Here is a 16683-nt window from a genome sequence, read left to right as displayed (position 1 = left end):
TAACTGGAGTGGAGGAATCACATTTGGAAGCTGGCTGCTCTTCGGCCCAAACCCCCCCCCCACCCCAACCCCCTCTCTCGTTGGCATGCGCGCCGTTTGGCTCCGTCGAGGAAGAGCACGAGCCCGGGCGGAGTTGTCGGGAGCACGTCGCGAGCTATGCCAACGGCCTATCAGTCATCACGACAGCCGGGTCAACGAGGGAACTGCGGCTTTTACAGTCTGTTACCGTAGCGAGCCACGACACAGCGAAGGCTATACATAACTTCAACGTATCTGATGGAAAAGGCGAGAGAGCAGAGAGAGGCACAAACACCAGTCATTCTTCACTTGTTTTTTCTTCCAGAAGATGATTAATAGTTAGATAATAACCACCACTGAGAAGCAATTGTGTTTGAGTCACTGCTCAGTGCTATACAGTGCAGTATTGTGCTTTCATCCTGCTTGACCCCTTCTATTCTGTATGTGCTGCTGCAGTCTAACCTCGCATCACCTCTGGAGCACAAACGCTGCTTCTAGGAGCCACATGAACAATTTGTTCAGGTCACCCCTGTAAGCCGGCCCTCGCCATTTTTCTTTGGAGCTATCTATCTGCTGAAAGGAACAGTCTCCCTTCATCCCTCCCTGCTATTCTCTCCCTCAGCTCTGCCTGCTGTAAAGTCTTTTTTTTTTTTTTTTTTTTTTAACCTTTATTTGTCCAGAGGAGGGTTCTGCTGTGCATGCACGCTCTTTTCTTCAAGATTCACCCTCCTTGTATGTGCCGCCTTATACGCCGACCCATAAAATGGTAGTTCAGCTGCAGTCGGTGGAGCAGCTGGTAAGTGTCTTGCACAGAGGTGCTGTTATCATATTGTTAAAGGAGGGAAGGATGTTAGTCATTCAGTCTAGCCAGGCCTGTTTCTTTAGGCTACAGCTGTCCTTTAGATGGAGCTGGTCTAGAATCCACCTGGTCCATCAGCACTTTAGCATTAAATGTCTCTTTATTGCTCTCATAAAATTGTGTTATAGTTTTTTTTTTTGTGGTGTTCCTGTTTCTTGTTCAGCCCCGCATTTGTCTGCTACATCTTATAATGGGGGTAACACGTTACATAACTGACGCATCACAACAGGAAGATTGTTTTGCCTTTCAATCTTTTAAAAGATGCTCCCTCTGCCCTTGAGTCATTTTGGAAGTACTTGAGCTGTGTGTAGACGCCACATGAATGAACATAGCAGGAAGTCCAAAATGTGTGCTCGTTTACCATCTAAAGTCTCGATTAAAGCTGCGGCTAATGATTATTTTCATTATCACTTCATCTGTCAAATACTTTCTGTTGAGATACTGTGTATAAAGTATCAGGAAATTGTGAAAAATGTCATTTCCCAGAGTCCAAGTAAACATATTCAGTGTGCTTCATTTGTCTGACAAATAATACAAATCCCAAAGATATTCAATTTACTCTCTATCTAATACTCAAACTGGAATCAGGTTATTTTTAGCATGTTTGTTTTGACATAAACAATTAATCAGTACAGATGAATTTGCTGTCAATCGACTAATCGACGGATCATTTCAGCTCCGCTCATTAAATGAATTGAGTGTGTAATCCAAAGATAAAAGTGAGTGATGTAACTGTAGGTGCTTGTTTCATGTATTATAGATTAATCATCAGTTTCTCTCAGTCGTTCATTTAAAAAAATGTTAATTCCTTCTAAAGCAGATCCTGGCTTTGCCACCTGTCTATACTTCACAGTGAACTGAAATAGCACAGACTGAGCAGACAGTGAAAGTGTTAAATATTTCCTGCAGCAGTAAATCCAGACCTCTGCACGCTCTTTGTGTGAATGTAATGTCCTGCTGTTCAGATATGAAGACCTCTCCTGCTTCTGCAGCTTTAGTCACAACTGATTCTCAGCTCCTCTATCGACAGCACAGCTGGGACAGTTATGTTAGACTGTCTTGGTTCACTTCAATGTTGGGAACAGTACGTGTGGCCGTTAGTCGAGGTTTAGGCTTTTAATCGCCTCCCAATTTGCATCGTATTAATTCTAATGTGTTTCAAGTATGTAGCATGGACACAGGTAAAAAAAAGACTTGGTTTTTAACTGTGGTGCTAATGGTGTAGGGTCCCATTATAGCTGATAGAAATAGATTAGCTACTAGTAACTGAAAAATAGCAGAAAGTGCTGTGAATAAATTTAAAATGAACAAACATGAAATAAACATTTAAAATAGTAGATTGAAGAGATTTTATAGTCACCACATACATGTACCGCAACATTGAAGGCATTAGCAGTAAATAATTCATTGTGATAAATACTGCAAATCCTTCAAAAAGCATGTTCAGCTGTTTGTGTTTTAGCACCGAATTTTACACTCCATCGATTTCTTGTATTTGCTTTAGCAAGTACGTAAACTCTTACAAGATGCACGATGTCTTATGGATTCTGTAAAAAAAAGGAAAAAAAGCAGCTCAGCACTTCCTCAGCTGGGTAACTGGCGAGCTTTATTTGTTGACGGTGACAAATGGTGAAAGGCTCTAGAGGTGAGGTGGGCTGACAGTCTCAGTCAACACTGTAAGCCCGGTGATGATGATGATGATGATGATAATACGTCCCATGAGGGCGTTTGACTTCCTCCATCCCATCTAAAGCCATTCAACTGTAGCCGCTGTCACTTACAATGCGTTTAGCATCACGCTCAATATGTCTGAGCATAGTTCAGTTTTTTAGCGATGCAGTAACTGATTCCCTCAGAAACATTTTCTCTTTGACCTTTTGGATGTGTTGACGTTAGTGTGGGGTTATTTGTCATGATCCAAACTCCTATGAAGTGCTGTCTGAAGTATATAAATCAGCTTACTGACTCTAAAGCTTCACTTCAACAGGATTTCTTGCTGGTTTCCTGCTTTAGGCAATATGTTTGTTTTTTTTTTCCCCAGACACATCATTTCATTGAGCGGTAATTAACACAAGTTTTCATTGTCCCTTCGATGATATCGCTCGGAGGACAAATACAAACTTAATAATTCCCTGCAAATCAGCAACTTACAAATTATGTGAAGCTGTTTACATTTTCGGATCTGTTTCTCATATTCTGTTTGCCCGCTGTGGGCTACTTTCTCATGTTTTCCTTCCTGTCTGTCTGTCTATCGATTTGCGTGCAGCTGTGCTCCAAATGAAAGGACGGTTTATTGCTCAGGTCTAATTGAAGTCGTCTACTCCGTTTCTTAAGCCATCCCTCTTCCGTCTCGTCATTTTCGACTTGCTGGCCAAGCTACAAGCAGCAAAAGTTCTAAATGTCTATCTGTGTGTAGATTGATGATCGCACTGAATTTTTTTCTTCTATCATACTTTTAATTTCGGCTACAGAAAGTTCTTCAGAGAGATTATGGTTAATATTAAAGCTGCTGTGATCTTTTATTGGGGGTGTTATGTGGATGATATGGCAAAATATCATATCACTTTTTCTTTTTTTTCAGGTGCTCAAGATTAAAAATACTTGAAGAAAAAAAACATACATTCAAAGACATAAAATTCCCTTAAAACAATAACCGTCCTATAAAATAATAAGAGCAGGTGTGCAAAGCCGCATTAAAAAGCAATGATAGTCTATTTGGCTTTGTTTGGAATGGATATTGCAGTGTGAAACCAAATTAACAGTAAAACCAAACTAATTTCACAGCTGAAAAGCAAACAGTTGATGTTGTGTAGAATTAGCATTAATGTGTCTCTTTGGATTACTAGCAGGATGTGCACTGTTAAAAAAAAAAAGACAGCGACATATTACACCTGAGCTGACATCACGTTACCTTGCAGCGTGACAGTTTGGACTTCTGATGTGAACCGTGTAGATACTTTACTCTGCTGTGAGCTCGTTTTTTATCCCAAATCCTTGTTGCTGGAGGTCATTCTGTCCAGCAGATTGGAGATATGGAATGAGGTGCTTGCCACATCTGTGCTGTTACCTACATGTTCACAACAGCAACTTATAGATAATAATGTTGAGATTGCGGCTTGTTGCACAAATTGCCAAAAAAAACAGTTAATGCAGGTTTAGAACTGAAAATGAATGAAATGTACATGGAGTTTTGGGGAAAATATCTATTTACCAAGATTGCAAAATAATGATTCAGCCAATGACCGGTCAATGCCAGTATTACCAATTGGGTGTTCTTAATGTCTCTTTGTGTGTGCATTGTTGCCCATTGTCTGCATTATTGTCCTCCAAGTGCTCTAGTTTCCTCCCACAATGCAAACACATGCAGGTTCAGTTAGTATGACTCTAAAATGACCCACAGGTGTGAATATAGGTGTAAATGGTTGTCTGTTTTATATGTATGTGTTTGCCCTGTGATAGACTGGTGACCAATCCCTGGTTTACCCTTCCTTTCATTTTGTATGAACTGGGACTGACCCCAGACCACAGTGACTTTGCATAGGATTAGCCTGTATAGCTAACATATGCTTTAAAGGAGTAATTTGGCATTTTAGGAAACGCAGTCATTTATTTTCTGTTGGAGATTTTGACGCCATTGCTAGGCAACCATTGGAGACTTTAGGCAGTAAGTAAAATAGTGAATAGTCATTTTTTTCACTTTAGTTTTTGGACAGATTAAGCAAACGAGATATAACGTGCTAATTATTGAGCTTTTGAGGTGCTGCTAAACAGATTTTGGTACCTTTAGACTAGCTGTTTCCTTCTGTTTCCAGTCTTTATGCTAAGCTAAGCTAACCGCTCTCTGCAGCTTCATATTAAATGGACATATATGAAAGTGGTATCTCTCTCTCATCTAACTCTGTATTTCCTAAAAATGCCAAACTATTGCTTTAAACTCACTCTTGGTCTTTTGGAAATGCATAAGGAGCAATGTGAAAGTCTTAATATTCACCAGTTATCAAGAGATGATTATATGTGATGTCTGTGAAGTTTCTCAACAGAAAGACAAAACTTTAGCTTGTCAAGAATTCATGGTTCCAACTCTTTCACTTTTTTTTTCTTCTTCTTTTTTCCCCTCCAACACCCAGGAAAGGCTTTATTAGCCTCAGCGATGAGTGTCTCTACCACACACACACTCTCCTCTGCTACATCTCCCCAGTGTCCTGTCCCCAAACCTTTCATCTCAGCTCGTCAGCTACTTTACAACAGTTCTTATAAATGCTCAGTTGAAGGTTACGACCCCTCGCGAGCCCCCGACAGGCTCATCAGCCTTTAGATAAACACACACACACACACAGAGATAGAGAGAGAGAGAGGGTGAATATCCCACTTGGCTACTCACAGAGACAATGATGAAATCAGACAGCGTGTATGTGGATCACTCTCGCAGACACAAACTCACACTGAGCTGGTGGGGTTATGGAGATCAGGTGCGCTTTATTTAGCAACGTCAACATGACGGAGCCTAAAACCGCGTGACGTCACTGCTGGCACTCCATCCGCCTGTGGCACAGAGCGAGGGCTAGTCGAGTGCATTTGAGATGAGTGTACTGCTTTTACAATAGTTCTGGAGATCATTCTCTGTTGTTTTTTTTTAAATCTCCCTCAACAGATCTAATGCTTACAGATCCAGAGATAAATGAAGCGTAAATCACATTTTTAAGAGTCGCCTGTATTTTGAGAGTTCTAAGCTGGAGCTGTCACAGTGTAGCTGTTAAGAGTTGTAGACTTAATGTAAAATAACCAAGCACAACGAGCATGATGTTGATAAGGGTTTAATGAGCGTCTGTTAACAATGTGTCCCTAAAGGACACACAAAGAGCGACTTAACTTTGTTTTCTTTATTTATTCATTTATTTCTTTTTTTTTTTTTTTGCCTGGCTCTTTTCCATATTTGTTTAGTTTTGTTTTTTTTTAAATGTTGGCAGACTAGTAAGCTTATTCTATTGTTGCATTCAGTCTCTCCGGATAAGAGTGTCAGCTAAATGCCTGAAATGCGAAATGTAAATTCAGGGAAAGAATATTCACTTCGACAGGGTTGTTACTCCTTCATGCTGATTTGGACAGCGTTCTAACTCCCAGACATTTCCTTGACATTCATTTGTATTTCGTTCACATATCTCGTCGGCGCAGTATACTGTGCCCATGCATATGTAGAGCTCATCATCTCCGTCTTTTGGGCGTTTTTTTTTTTTTGTGAAACCCTGTCACCGTGCAGGCCTCATTCTTACCTCTTGATTATTTCTTATGATACTGTATGTATGACGCCTCTCCTCTAATCTCCACTTTTTTTTTCTTTTCTGTTTCTGCCTCAGGATCTGAAGAAGGTGCTGTCTTTCCCCCAGTACCCTGGGGAGTTTTTGCACCCGGTCGTGTATGCCTGCACGGCAGTCATGTTGCTCTGCCTCTTCGCCTCCATCATCACCTACATAGTGCACCACAGGTAAGGAGAAGTCACTACCAAGTATGCATTTGCTCCTCACTCTGCTGCGCCTTAAATTTAAAATCCCACCCCTTAACTTAACATTCCTATATCTGGTCATTCACACAGGCGTTAATGTAATCCCCTCATTTCTCGCTTTTTTTTTTTTACCTTCGTGGTTTACAGTTAGTTTTTGACTCCTCTGACATAGATCCTACGCTGACTGTGGTGTGAGTCAGAAGCTTTAGGCTGGCGTGAAGCACTGCAGCCCGTCTGACTAAGCGGATCTAAAACACATACTGAAATATGTGTGTGTGTGTGTGAGTGTTATAGACAGTCGGAGCACCACTTTACCTAAATGTATGATGCATTTCTGAGTGGTGCTCGAGGCCACCTTTGTTCCTTTCATTCCATATAGCGATGAGGACAGAGAATGTACTGTGTGGCTCTGGTGTTTTCGCAGTGTGGCATCTGTCGGCTCGTCTTAGGTTCATCTGCTGGTGGCTGCTGTCATTAAAGCAGGAGGGGAGCCTGTCTGGCGTATTATTTCAGCACCAATTTATCATCTGTTGCCTTCGCCGAGCATCACTCACTTTATCTTGTCAGTGGCATTAATGTGGTATTATTGTAATAGCTCTCCATCTATTTTGATACAAGGAAATTCTCAAATGTCACATTTTCAGGAAATATTGTCACATTTGTCGAATCAAACAGTTTAATGATATTACCTTAAGCAGAAATATTTGGTCATGATTTCTTGTCCTCGCAACTAAAGCGCAAAAAAGTTAGTCGCAAACATTTCCCGTCCGCATCCATCACCTCATCGACGCGCGAGACGGAGACAGGGGCGCGTCCTTCGTCAGTCAGACAGCGATGACAGCATCTGTGGCTCCGAACGGCAGCATCACTTACTGTCGTCTAGCGCCGCAGTATCGACTTGGAGGAGGAAAAATTGAGAGGTGCAATACAGACGGGAGTCATTTCAGAATTGCAGAAGATTGAGATTTTTGATTGGACTGAAACGCAAACAGATAGCAGTCAGAGCAGTATGTTCTGATGTTTGAGTGGTTTGGATTTGTGACCCAGAAATAAAAACGAATAATAAACATGCTTTACAGGGGTTTTTAGACAGCTGCGGCATATTAACAGTCATGATGTGTGAAGCAGAGGGCTAAAAACCTTCAATGGGAGCTTTTATTTTTAAATGAAACTGGAGTAACACATCACTGCATTTATGAAGGGAACAAATACAAATAATACAAACCGGTTTTGCCCATTTAAATGAATCTTCTGCCATTGTAAATGGTAAGAAGTAGATAAACAGATATGAGAAGAAAAACAGTAATGAGTTTAGATTTTTAGAGGTGATACGTGACAGAAAAGAGCCGTAGTGTAAAGCATATTTTAAACATAATCTTGTCATATAATTTAAGATTTAGCCACACAAGTAATTCAGGGGAAAAAAGGATAATAATCCACATTTATGATCATACAATGATACCTTCCGGTGATTTTGCCATGTTTGTTAAAGTGCATTTCAAAACACTTTTATCCTTCACAAAGTGCCTCTCAGAGCAATCCATTAAAGTCCAAACTAGAGTGAGAACAAGCCCATATTTAGAGACAGGAAGCCGGAGCTTTTTGTCGTATCTGTCACACAGAGGGGGAGGGGGTGGTTAGAGGGTTCTTTCTTTTCAACGGCGCTCACATTAACTAACTCCCAACACCTCCTCCTCGTCCTCGTCCACACCACCTCCCTCCAGGCACTACCCAGCACTAAAAGACATCTCTGTTTAGTAACACTTTAGTTGTGTAGTATCACTCCAGCTGACTGACAGTATCCAAGCCGTGAAGTGCTAGGGCCGCGTGTTAAATGGTTCAGAATGCGAGGGAAGCTGTTCGAGGATAGTGTTTTGAATTTGTCACTTTCTCACTTCAGCTGACTAACACATACGTACAGTACACACATCGAGGTAGAATCTATGATTATGGGTGAAATGGTAACGCATGATTGACGAGGAGCAGCTAAAAGGAGTGGCGCAATTTGCCTTAAAAGTCTCAGAGTCATAAAGGTTGTATTATGAATGTCCAACAAGGACAAACATCCTTGAATACAAATCAAATTAAAAGGAAGATCTCTGCAACTTCAGATCTCGTGCCAAGAAAACGGGGCTCAGGTGTAACTCATTTCTAGCCGGCTTACTCCATAGCAACATTACACTTCCTGTTTATATCAGCCAAAGTATGACAGGGGTCTTGGTGGCAGAATCCCCAAATATAGGTAGTAGATCTCAGAAGAAGAAGAAAAACAACAGGAGCGACAAAATCTATGAAAACTTTAGTTTGTTGGTTAGGGTTACTACACATTCAGTGACAGGACTAAGGCGTATAATTTCATAAGCCTTCACATAAAAGGAGTGAAAACCAGATTTGTACAGTAAATTGTAGTAAAGATACTGTAAATGCAGATAGAAAGAGAAAATATAGTAAATACTACCATGTAGAGCAGTGCATTACTAAAACATACCATAGATTTTGTGGGATCATGATGGTATGATCATATTGTGTAATGTCCAAATGAATTGTTACAAGCAACCAAATTAGATACTTAAAGCCGCACTAATCCTCATTATTATATTAACAATGGGTCAGATGACTAAATAGTGAAAAGCAGCAGCGCATACAGCTCCAAATCTTGAACAAAGCGTCAGTTGCACGGTTGTTGCTAGGATCTAAACATACAAACAAACCAAGACATCATCAGCATAAAGCGATGATAGCTTGTAGCTGAAAGGCATTCGCATTTGTCCACAAAATATAAAAGACTGTAGGTCTGTGAGTGCCAACTGTTTATTTGTTTAGATGACTATGTAATGTAATGTAAAAGCGGTTGCTATCAATAGTGATATATACATGTTGAAAATAAATGTATAGTGTTATTCATTTTAACCACTGTAATGTACTGGCCCAGTTACAATGCTGCTGCCTGTTCTCCACAATAATTTGCATACAGCCCCTTCCATTTTTTTCATTTAACAGCGCTGCTACCTGTCGTTTATGGGACTTGTCGTCATATTTGGAACGTGTCTTCCACCAATGAAATTGCTTGCCTGAAACTACCCATGACATAATGTGTCATATTATACTGTCCATAGCTTTATTGCCTCTACAGTTGGCTCAGCAGCGGGTACAGGGTGAGGGAGCAGATGCAGAGAGAGAGGACAGTTTTACCCCCTACCACCCCCACCCTCTGGGACATGGGGATGTGGAGGGTTGCCAGGTTAATGTACTTGACCCAATGAAAGCTGAGAGCAAACCCTATGAAACCCCCCTCCCCTTTCCATGGAGGGCCAGGAGCCGGCCTGATTTATGTCCTCTTTGCTGGATGGAGTTCAGTACCTGGACCTCGGCAGAAGCGTCGACAACAGCAGCCTTAACTCTCCCCTCCCTTTACGCAGAGCAGTGAAGCCCGGCCCCAGACACGCCTCATAGCTCACTGTTGAGCCACTGCTTCATCTACAGTTGGATCACGTGCAGCTGGGGCTCCGCTCCTCCATTTTGGGGAGTGGAGATTTCCAGCACAGGGTTATCTAATTTCAAATGGTGACAGGGACTGTACGGATAAAACAGAGGGAGGTGACACGGGGAAGTAATTAAAAGAATAGATGGTCTGTTAATTCATACAGTACGGCAAATATGTCCGTATTGTCTGACCTATTTAGCCTATTCTTTAACAGCTGGATGGGAAATGGTAATGTGGGTTAAGTGCCGTGCCCAAGGCTGCATAACCCCCTGGCAGATGCCATATTTCACAAAGTGGATATAAGTGAATAGTTTCACATTGTAAAAACTTCAATTGGGCCAGCCAAGTGGAAACAATCTCTTTTTATTTCATCATCAAAGCAGCAGAGTGATTTCCTATTTGTGTGCACATACTCTTCCATGTACTGTGACTGTAAATATGTGTGAAAGAGCTGTGAAGATTGTACACGGAATAACACATTAAGTTTTTACTGAAAAGAACTAAAAGCCCTTTGCCTGACAATATTCTAAAACAAAGGTTATGCAGTTTGTAGGAAATGTTACCGTTTTGTTAATGCAGGGTTTAAATTACTATTATGTTCTTCTTTTATGGGCGGCACAGTGGCCCAGTGGTTAGCGCTGTTGTCTTACAGCAAGAAGGTACCAGCCATCCCAGCTGCTTTCTATGTAGAGTTTGCATGTTCTCCCCATGTTTGCCTGAGTTTCAGATGGGTGTCTTGAATCCGTCCCACCATCAGAGACATGTATGTTAGGGGTAATACCACTATCACTAGCAAAATCAACTGGAGATCACTGCTCCTACTGTATAGGATGGGTCAAATGCAGAACTTCATTTCAATGTGTGTGAGTGCTAAAAAAATCAGAATAAAGAAATCTTAATCTTAATCTGTAATGCCACTGTACTGTATCTGTCACTGTTTAAGCAGAAGGTTTGACCTTTTGAAAAAGTACATCTTATTTTAGATTCAAAACCAATTTGAATATGTATTTCCTTTTATCTGAAGTTTTTAAAAAGCAAGCCTATAAAAGTTCAGTGAAAACGAACATAAAAGCAGATTGTTTCTGTCATTGAAGGTCATACTGTAGATCTCCTTTCAATCTTTTTTTTTTATGAAACTTTTCATGGAAGAGAATCTTTTGAGGAAACCATTTATATTCTGCACCTTAGTCCTGTGGATACAAAACCACAATTGACTTAAGGCATGCTTTGTTGCCATTAACACTACTGTTAACTGCATTGTTACTCATGTTATTTTACTTCACATTATGTTCTACATTGTTTCCACTGTTCTATGGTGCCAGTGTTGTAAAACTGTTAGTTACTAAGAGTGAAAGCGGTTAGGGTTAGGGTTAGGGTTAGAAGACATGCTCCCCCAATTTCCTTTCTATAAAATGATGGTGAAAAATGTGTCTCTTCCTGTTGATATATGCAAATGTCCTCAGTCAGACTCAAACCCCCAGATTTCAACATGGGAATGTGAAAACACAATATTTGGAGATTCTGTGCTTACATTCAGTGTGAGCACTTGCTTTGTAGCTGCTCAATTGATCTGTACAGTGGGAACATACAGGTTGCAGGTACTGGGCATGCACTACATACAAGAGTAATACCAGCTTTATGTGTGTGGAATTATGTTGAAAATATTTAGTGTGAATGATTACCTCACTTTTTAAAAGTTGAGTCAAGGTTAAACATTTTTTGCACTTTAAAATATTCTATTATTCATTCCACGTATGGGCAGTTTAGTATGTAATGGCGTGTTTGCAGTACTCTATGAGCAGCATTACCAAGCTACTCCCGTGGTTGTTAATCTATGGCAGTAGCAAGGTAAAAGAAAAGGGCAATTTATGCTGGCCTTGTAAAAGACTGGCTTAAATCATACTGAATGTGAGTGATAGGCAATTTACCTTGAAAACTGAATAACAATGAGATTTTACATCATGATGAAACATAAAGCACTATGGGTTGTAGTATGTACTTGCTAATTTTTTGCATGTTGGTCTCTTTTGGCAGCGTAATCCGCATCAGTCGGAAGGGATGGCATATGCTTCTAAACTTCTGTTTCCACACGGCTCTGACCTTCGCTGTGTTTGCCGGCGGCATCAATCGAATCAAATACCCCATCATCTGTCAAGCAGTAAGTGCATCCCCTTTTCATTCGTCCCACTCTCAAAGCTTTTCAGAAAATTGATTATGAATGTCTATTCAGGTGTCAGCAACCAGGGCGCTGAGTGCAGTGTGTGGACTTGCAGTAATACAGCTTTATATCTCTTTCATGCTCCAGCTACATGTATAGTCTGGTCACTAGTTAAATGTAGTGGTGGCACAATGAGCCTTCCTGTCTGTCTCTGTCCTCTTCTGTTGCCTCGGGTTCATGGTGGGTATTATGTCCCAAATTCTATGTTGCATTTTCTTGACCTTTTGGAATGTGGTTGTATATACATGGACTTATGTATAGATATGTTTTTGCCAGGAATGTAAACCTTGCAGTTAAGTGTTCATGAAATGGCAGTATCACAGAGTATAATAAGTATTTTTATTTGGAACACTTATCCACCCCTGGCAATAACTGTCATGCACTAGGCTTTTAGATGGTTTCAGTGCTCAGTATTTAAATATTTTTGGTCCTTCAAAGTCCATGATTGTGGTTGTCCTCTTTTTAGCCACATTAGCAGCATGGCTTTGGGGATATCCACTCAGACTGAAATATCTCACCAGCTGTGGATTTGACTTCCATGAAATGTTGTACAGATGACCACAGTCCCCAGAGGATGAGACCTACTGACTTATGATCCTGTGACAGTTTTACTCTAGTGACACCATGAGGCTAACATTTGTGGTTTTGAATTAAATGTCTCAATTATCAGATGGATTGCCATGAAATGTAGTTCAGACGTTCATGTTCCCCTGATGAACCATCATCAGGTTTCCATTTGTCATGACCAAATACCTGCAAAAGTCATGACATTCCCATCAGCCTCAGCTGTACTTTGACGTAAGTGCTAATTAGCAATTGTTAGCATGCTAAGATGCAAAAGATGGTCCTTCAGGCACCAACGTCCTCTTGGTGGAACTATGGGAAAACAGAGATGATAGCTCCAAAACCATAGACATTGAAGGAGTAGAAGTTAATAAAACGTAAGATTTAGTTTCAGCTAATTATAACATTTCCAAGCATACCAAAGGTTCTCAAAATTCACATTTGTAACAATGAATTGATTTCACTGACGGGACAAGGCACAAAACAGGCACTGCACCACAGCAAGCTTTGAACTCATTGTTCTCATAGATGAGGGACAGCTCTGTTTTGAGCTTGGCCTTGTTCAACATGGGGTAAGCCTCCACTGTCTTTTCAAGCGCTGTATCAGAGAACTTCACACTGTGCTGTGGGAACAACTCTCCATGCAACAGTGTTGCACTAATGAGGTGCTGTGTGAAGGACAACCGCTGCTCGGCATGCTTCAGGATGCTATGACATACCTGTAAAAGATGCATCATCTGCTTACATTTGCAACACAGCTATTTTGAAGGAATCGGCTCTGACTGAACACATGCTTATGTCTGAGTCAAGTATACGACTAGAAAGGTTTTAACATCATTATTCCTAGTTGCACTTTACAGTATGTTTACTTCTCCTGACCTTTAAGTGCACAGTGGTTTCCCCCCAAAAAAACAAAGTCTGCAGGGGCACTTCAATAAATAAACCACATATTTTGTCATGTTGTCACATGTGAGGATGCCTTATACACTGACTTTCTTTCGTGTGTTCCTATGACAAAAATCATCATGCGGCTTGAGACTGCTCTGTTATAAATCTGGACTTTACTGAGTTCAACAAAAATATGAATGCACTGTGTCTGTTTAGGTATAGTATTTTTTTGTTTTTTGGCACCATACCACAATGCTTGTAAAAAATTCCAGGGAAAACACTGACAATTACATCACAACTTACCTCTGTAGCCAGCCACTGTTGGTCCTGCTCCCAGCATCCTCTGCTGCTTTATGGACTGGTGCTGCTGGTCAGACAGAGAGGGAATTGAAGCCCTGCTCCAAAAAATAAAGTTTAAGTTGTTAACTTCCCATCTTCCATAACAACTAGGCCTCTTCTAGAAATTGACATGTAGGCTTTTAAAAACTGTTGGAAGTGAGCAACCCATCTTTCGAATAACAACAACTTTGTCCACCAATAGTAGTTATTTACCTGTCCATTAGAATGCTGTCTGTGAATCTCTGGACAATTGCTTTAATGAAGACTTCTGCAGCTGGTTAAATAGCATATCCACTTTGGACACAATGTTGTGGAATAATGCCAGGAAAAAGCAGAAAGCCTTGTTTTGAAGTATCTTCACAAAACACTCAGCCTCTCTGACAGTTAGGGGATCAAAGTTCCCAGAGTCTCCAATGGTCTGGAAACACTTTAGGAGTTCATCCATGTGCTCGTTCACAGTGTTTACAACACAACTGTGGATGTTCCACTGTTTTGTAGAAGCTCTGGGGAGTCTATGCACAACTACTTGATCAACCACAGTGGTTTGCTTGGATAACCTGATGAAGAAGGCAGAAAATCCATTCAGGTCAAATAAAAAGTGCCAGTCCTGGAGATGTGTGATGTTTCCTGCTGCATGATAAGATTCAGCTAATGTGCATAGCAGTAGAGGTAGTGAGCATTTTCATAGGAATACATAATCTTACAGTGGCTCCCGTCATTACAGTAACCCCCATTATAAGATTGGGCGATAAGTTTGGCCTTTCGTCCATTTGTGCTCTTGGATGTTACTGTTGGCGCTGATGTGGCGTAGCACAAGCACCAGCTGGCGTTGGGTGGAAATGTCAGTCATCTTGTCTGGTTGAATGGCAATAAAATCAGCACTTTTTACTAATCCTTAGCACTGACAGCAAGCAGTCACCCCACCTGTTTTGCACCATCTTTGACATACCTTTTAAAAATAATTGCTGTGTTACGATGCTCATCTGGCTCACTGTAGGAAGGCAAGAAAATCTGCCAATCCCATGAGAATGCTAGGATTGTCCAAGGAGTCTGTCTCGTCATGCCCACGGGTGTTTCACATCCCTCACTCCAGTCACTGTATGTGCTGGATCTGTTCCAGTTGTTTTAAAAAGCCAGTATGGAAAAGCAAATAAGACATTAGCATGACTGCATCTAGCTAGCCAGGCCCTCAGGTATGCCAGTTACGAGAAAAGCTTCACATGTACTGCTTCTCTTTTTGCAAGCCTACTGTCTGAACTGGTCACGGCTCTTTCAGCTGTTGTTTCTCTAACAAAGTTCTCTCTAACAGATCTTGGAAGAGAGATTTTATCAAGTTAGGGTTTGGTCTTGGCGGAGTACTGAGTAGTCATCAAGCTCATCATTGTCAGGTAGTTAAAATTGCAGACCTGGAGAATAGTCCTGACTTTGGTGGCTCTTGGACACGCTACAAGTGTGTGAAAATGGTACCCCAACTGATCTATCAGCCCCAATCTCCCACCACATACCTTTTTCTATTATGCTTAACAAGTTTTATCAAACAGTGTATCAACAGCTCAGGAAGGCTAAGAGCAGACAAATGGGATAGAGAACTCTTAATTTTGGCTCTTTTATAAAGGACTCTAGATGACGATAGGCTGATTTGAAGTCTGAGGAAACCAATGAGCTGCACAAATGGAATGTACAGGTGGATGCCAATCAGCCATTGGCTCCTGAGAGAGAACAGGGGAAAGAGAGAGAACGAAAAACGTAAGGGAAGAAAATACAGTGGAATAGCTTTGGAAACCGATCCGTCTCTATGAGTATTCACGTGGTTGGACAACATGTTTTAAGAACTGGTTCTGATTGACCATAAATCAAGCTTAAACATAGGTCTACTAAACATCAACATGTTAGTATTTAGATGTGCATGTATTTTAAAGCCTCTTCGCCTCAGTTCAGCCTCATAAAGCTGCTGGTAGGGTAATAGACTCTTTTTGTTGTTTCAGACTATCTTGTTTCCATGTTCACTCTGTTGTCTTTCATTTGGTTGGATATTAGTGTTCACTCCTGTCAAGCCTCATCTCTCTGCTTACATAAAGGCATCTACATAAGTGCAGGTTGTAAAGCAGTCCTCCACACAGTTTCAACCATTTAGTCGATAATGAGAAATGCTCAATGTTTAGTATGCAAAGCATAAATAGACAAAGGACAACAAAATGGTTATTGTGAAGTCTCTCTGACTCATCCTTTAGGAATAATGTGAGCAAATTTAAATAACATCTACCACTGCCTAGGATTACTTGGGGACTTTCAAGACTCTTCACAGTCAGTGTGTGGTCTCAATTACCTTTTTTGTCTGTGAGTGTAACAAGACTTCTAGTGGCTTTGTGTTGATCTGTGCTCACATCGGCAGTGCCTCCATCTCTGCAGCTTACAGTTATGAATGAGTGAGCGGGACTCATGGAGGAACACAGAGATTTGGGACAGATCTGGACAGATTTGGAAACAGGTCAAAGTAATGCCTGCTGACATCTCACTATTTTTAGGTTTATAGTCAGCAACAATGGAGGCGGAACAAAGAGGAAAGCCTTAAACTAAATAAAATGATTTTGTATACAGTGAATACAAATATAACACTTAGAGGAGCTGGTTGGCATGTGTTTGAGGTAGCTGAAATCTATATTGGGATAAGAGTTGGTGTCAAAAAAGAGAGAAAGTTAGAACTCAAAAGTAATATGTTTCTTTCTTTTTTTACCTTTTCACATGGTTGGAAAGCCGTATGGTCCTGGTGGATTTTATTTCCAGCTGATTGATAGCTGGACCTGTTCAGGTTG

The 16683-nt window shown here is 40.8% G+C and overlaps 1 protein-coding gene across 1 annotated transcript in view; it reads left to right on the top strand.

Moving 5' to 3' along the window:
* The window catches only part of LOC128372680 (adhesion G protein-coupled receptor A3), a 159052-nt gene that overhangs the window by 123146 nt on the left and 19223 nt on the right, over positions 1-16683 (top strand). The window contains exons 15-16 of the mRNA XM_053332805.1: positions 6232-6359; positions 11896-12019. Of these exons, the coding sequence (XP_053188780.1) occupies positions 6232-6359; positions 11896-12019 (252 nt within the window). The remainder of the gene's footprint in view (positions 1-6231; positions 6360-11895; positions 12020-16683) is intronic.

This window comes from Scomber japonicus, chromosome 14 (assembly GCF_027409825.1).
Source record: "Scomber japonicus isolate fScoJap1 chromosome 14, fScoJap1.pri, whole genome shotgun sequence".
Classification (NCBI taxonomy): domain Eukaryota; kingdom Metazoa; phylum Chordata; class Actinopteri; order Scombriformes; family Scombridae; genus Scomber; species Scomber japonicus.
Note: the sequence above shows the minus strand (reverse complement) of the source record. Positions and strands in the feature narration are given on the sequence as shown.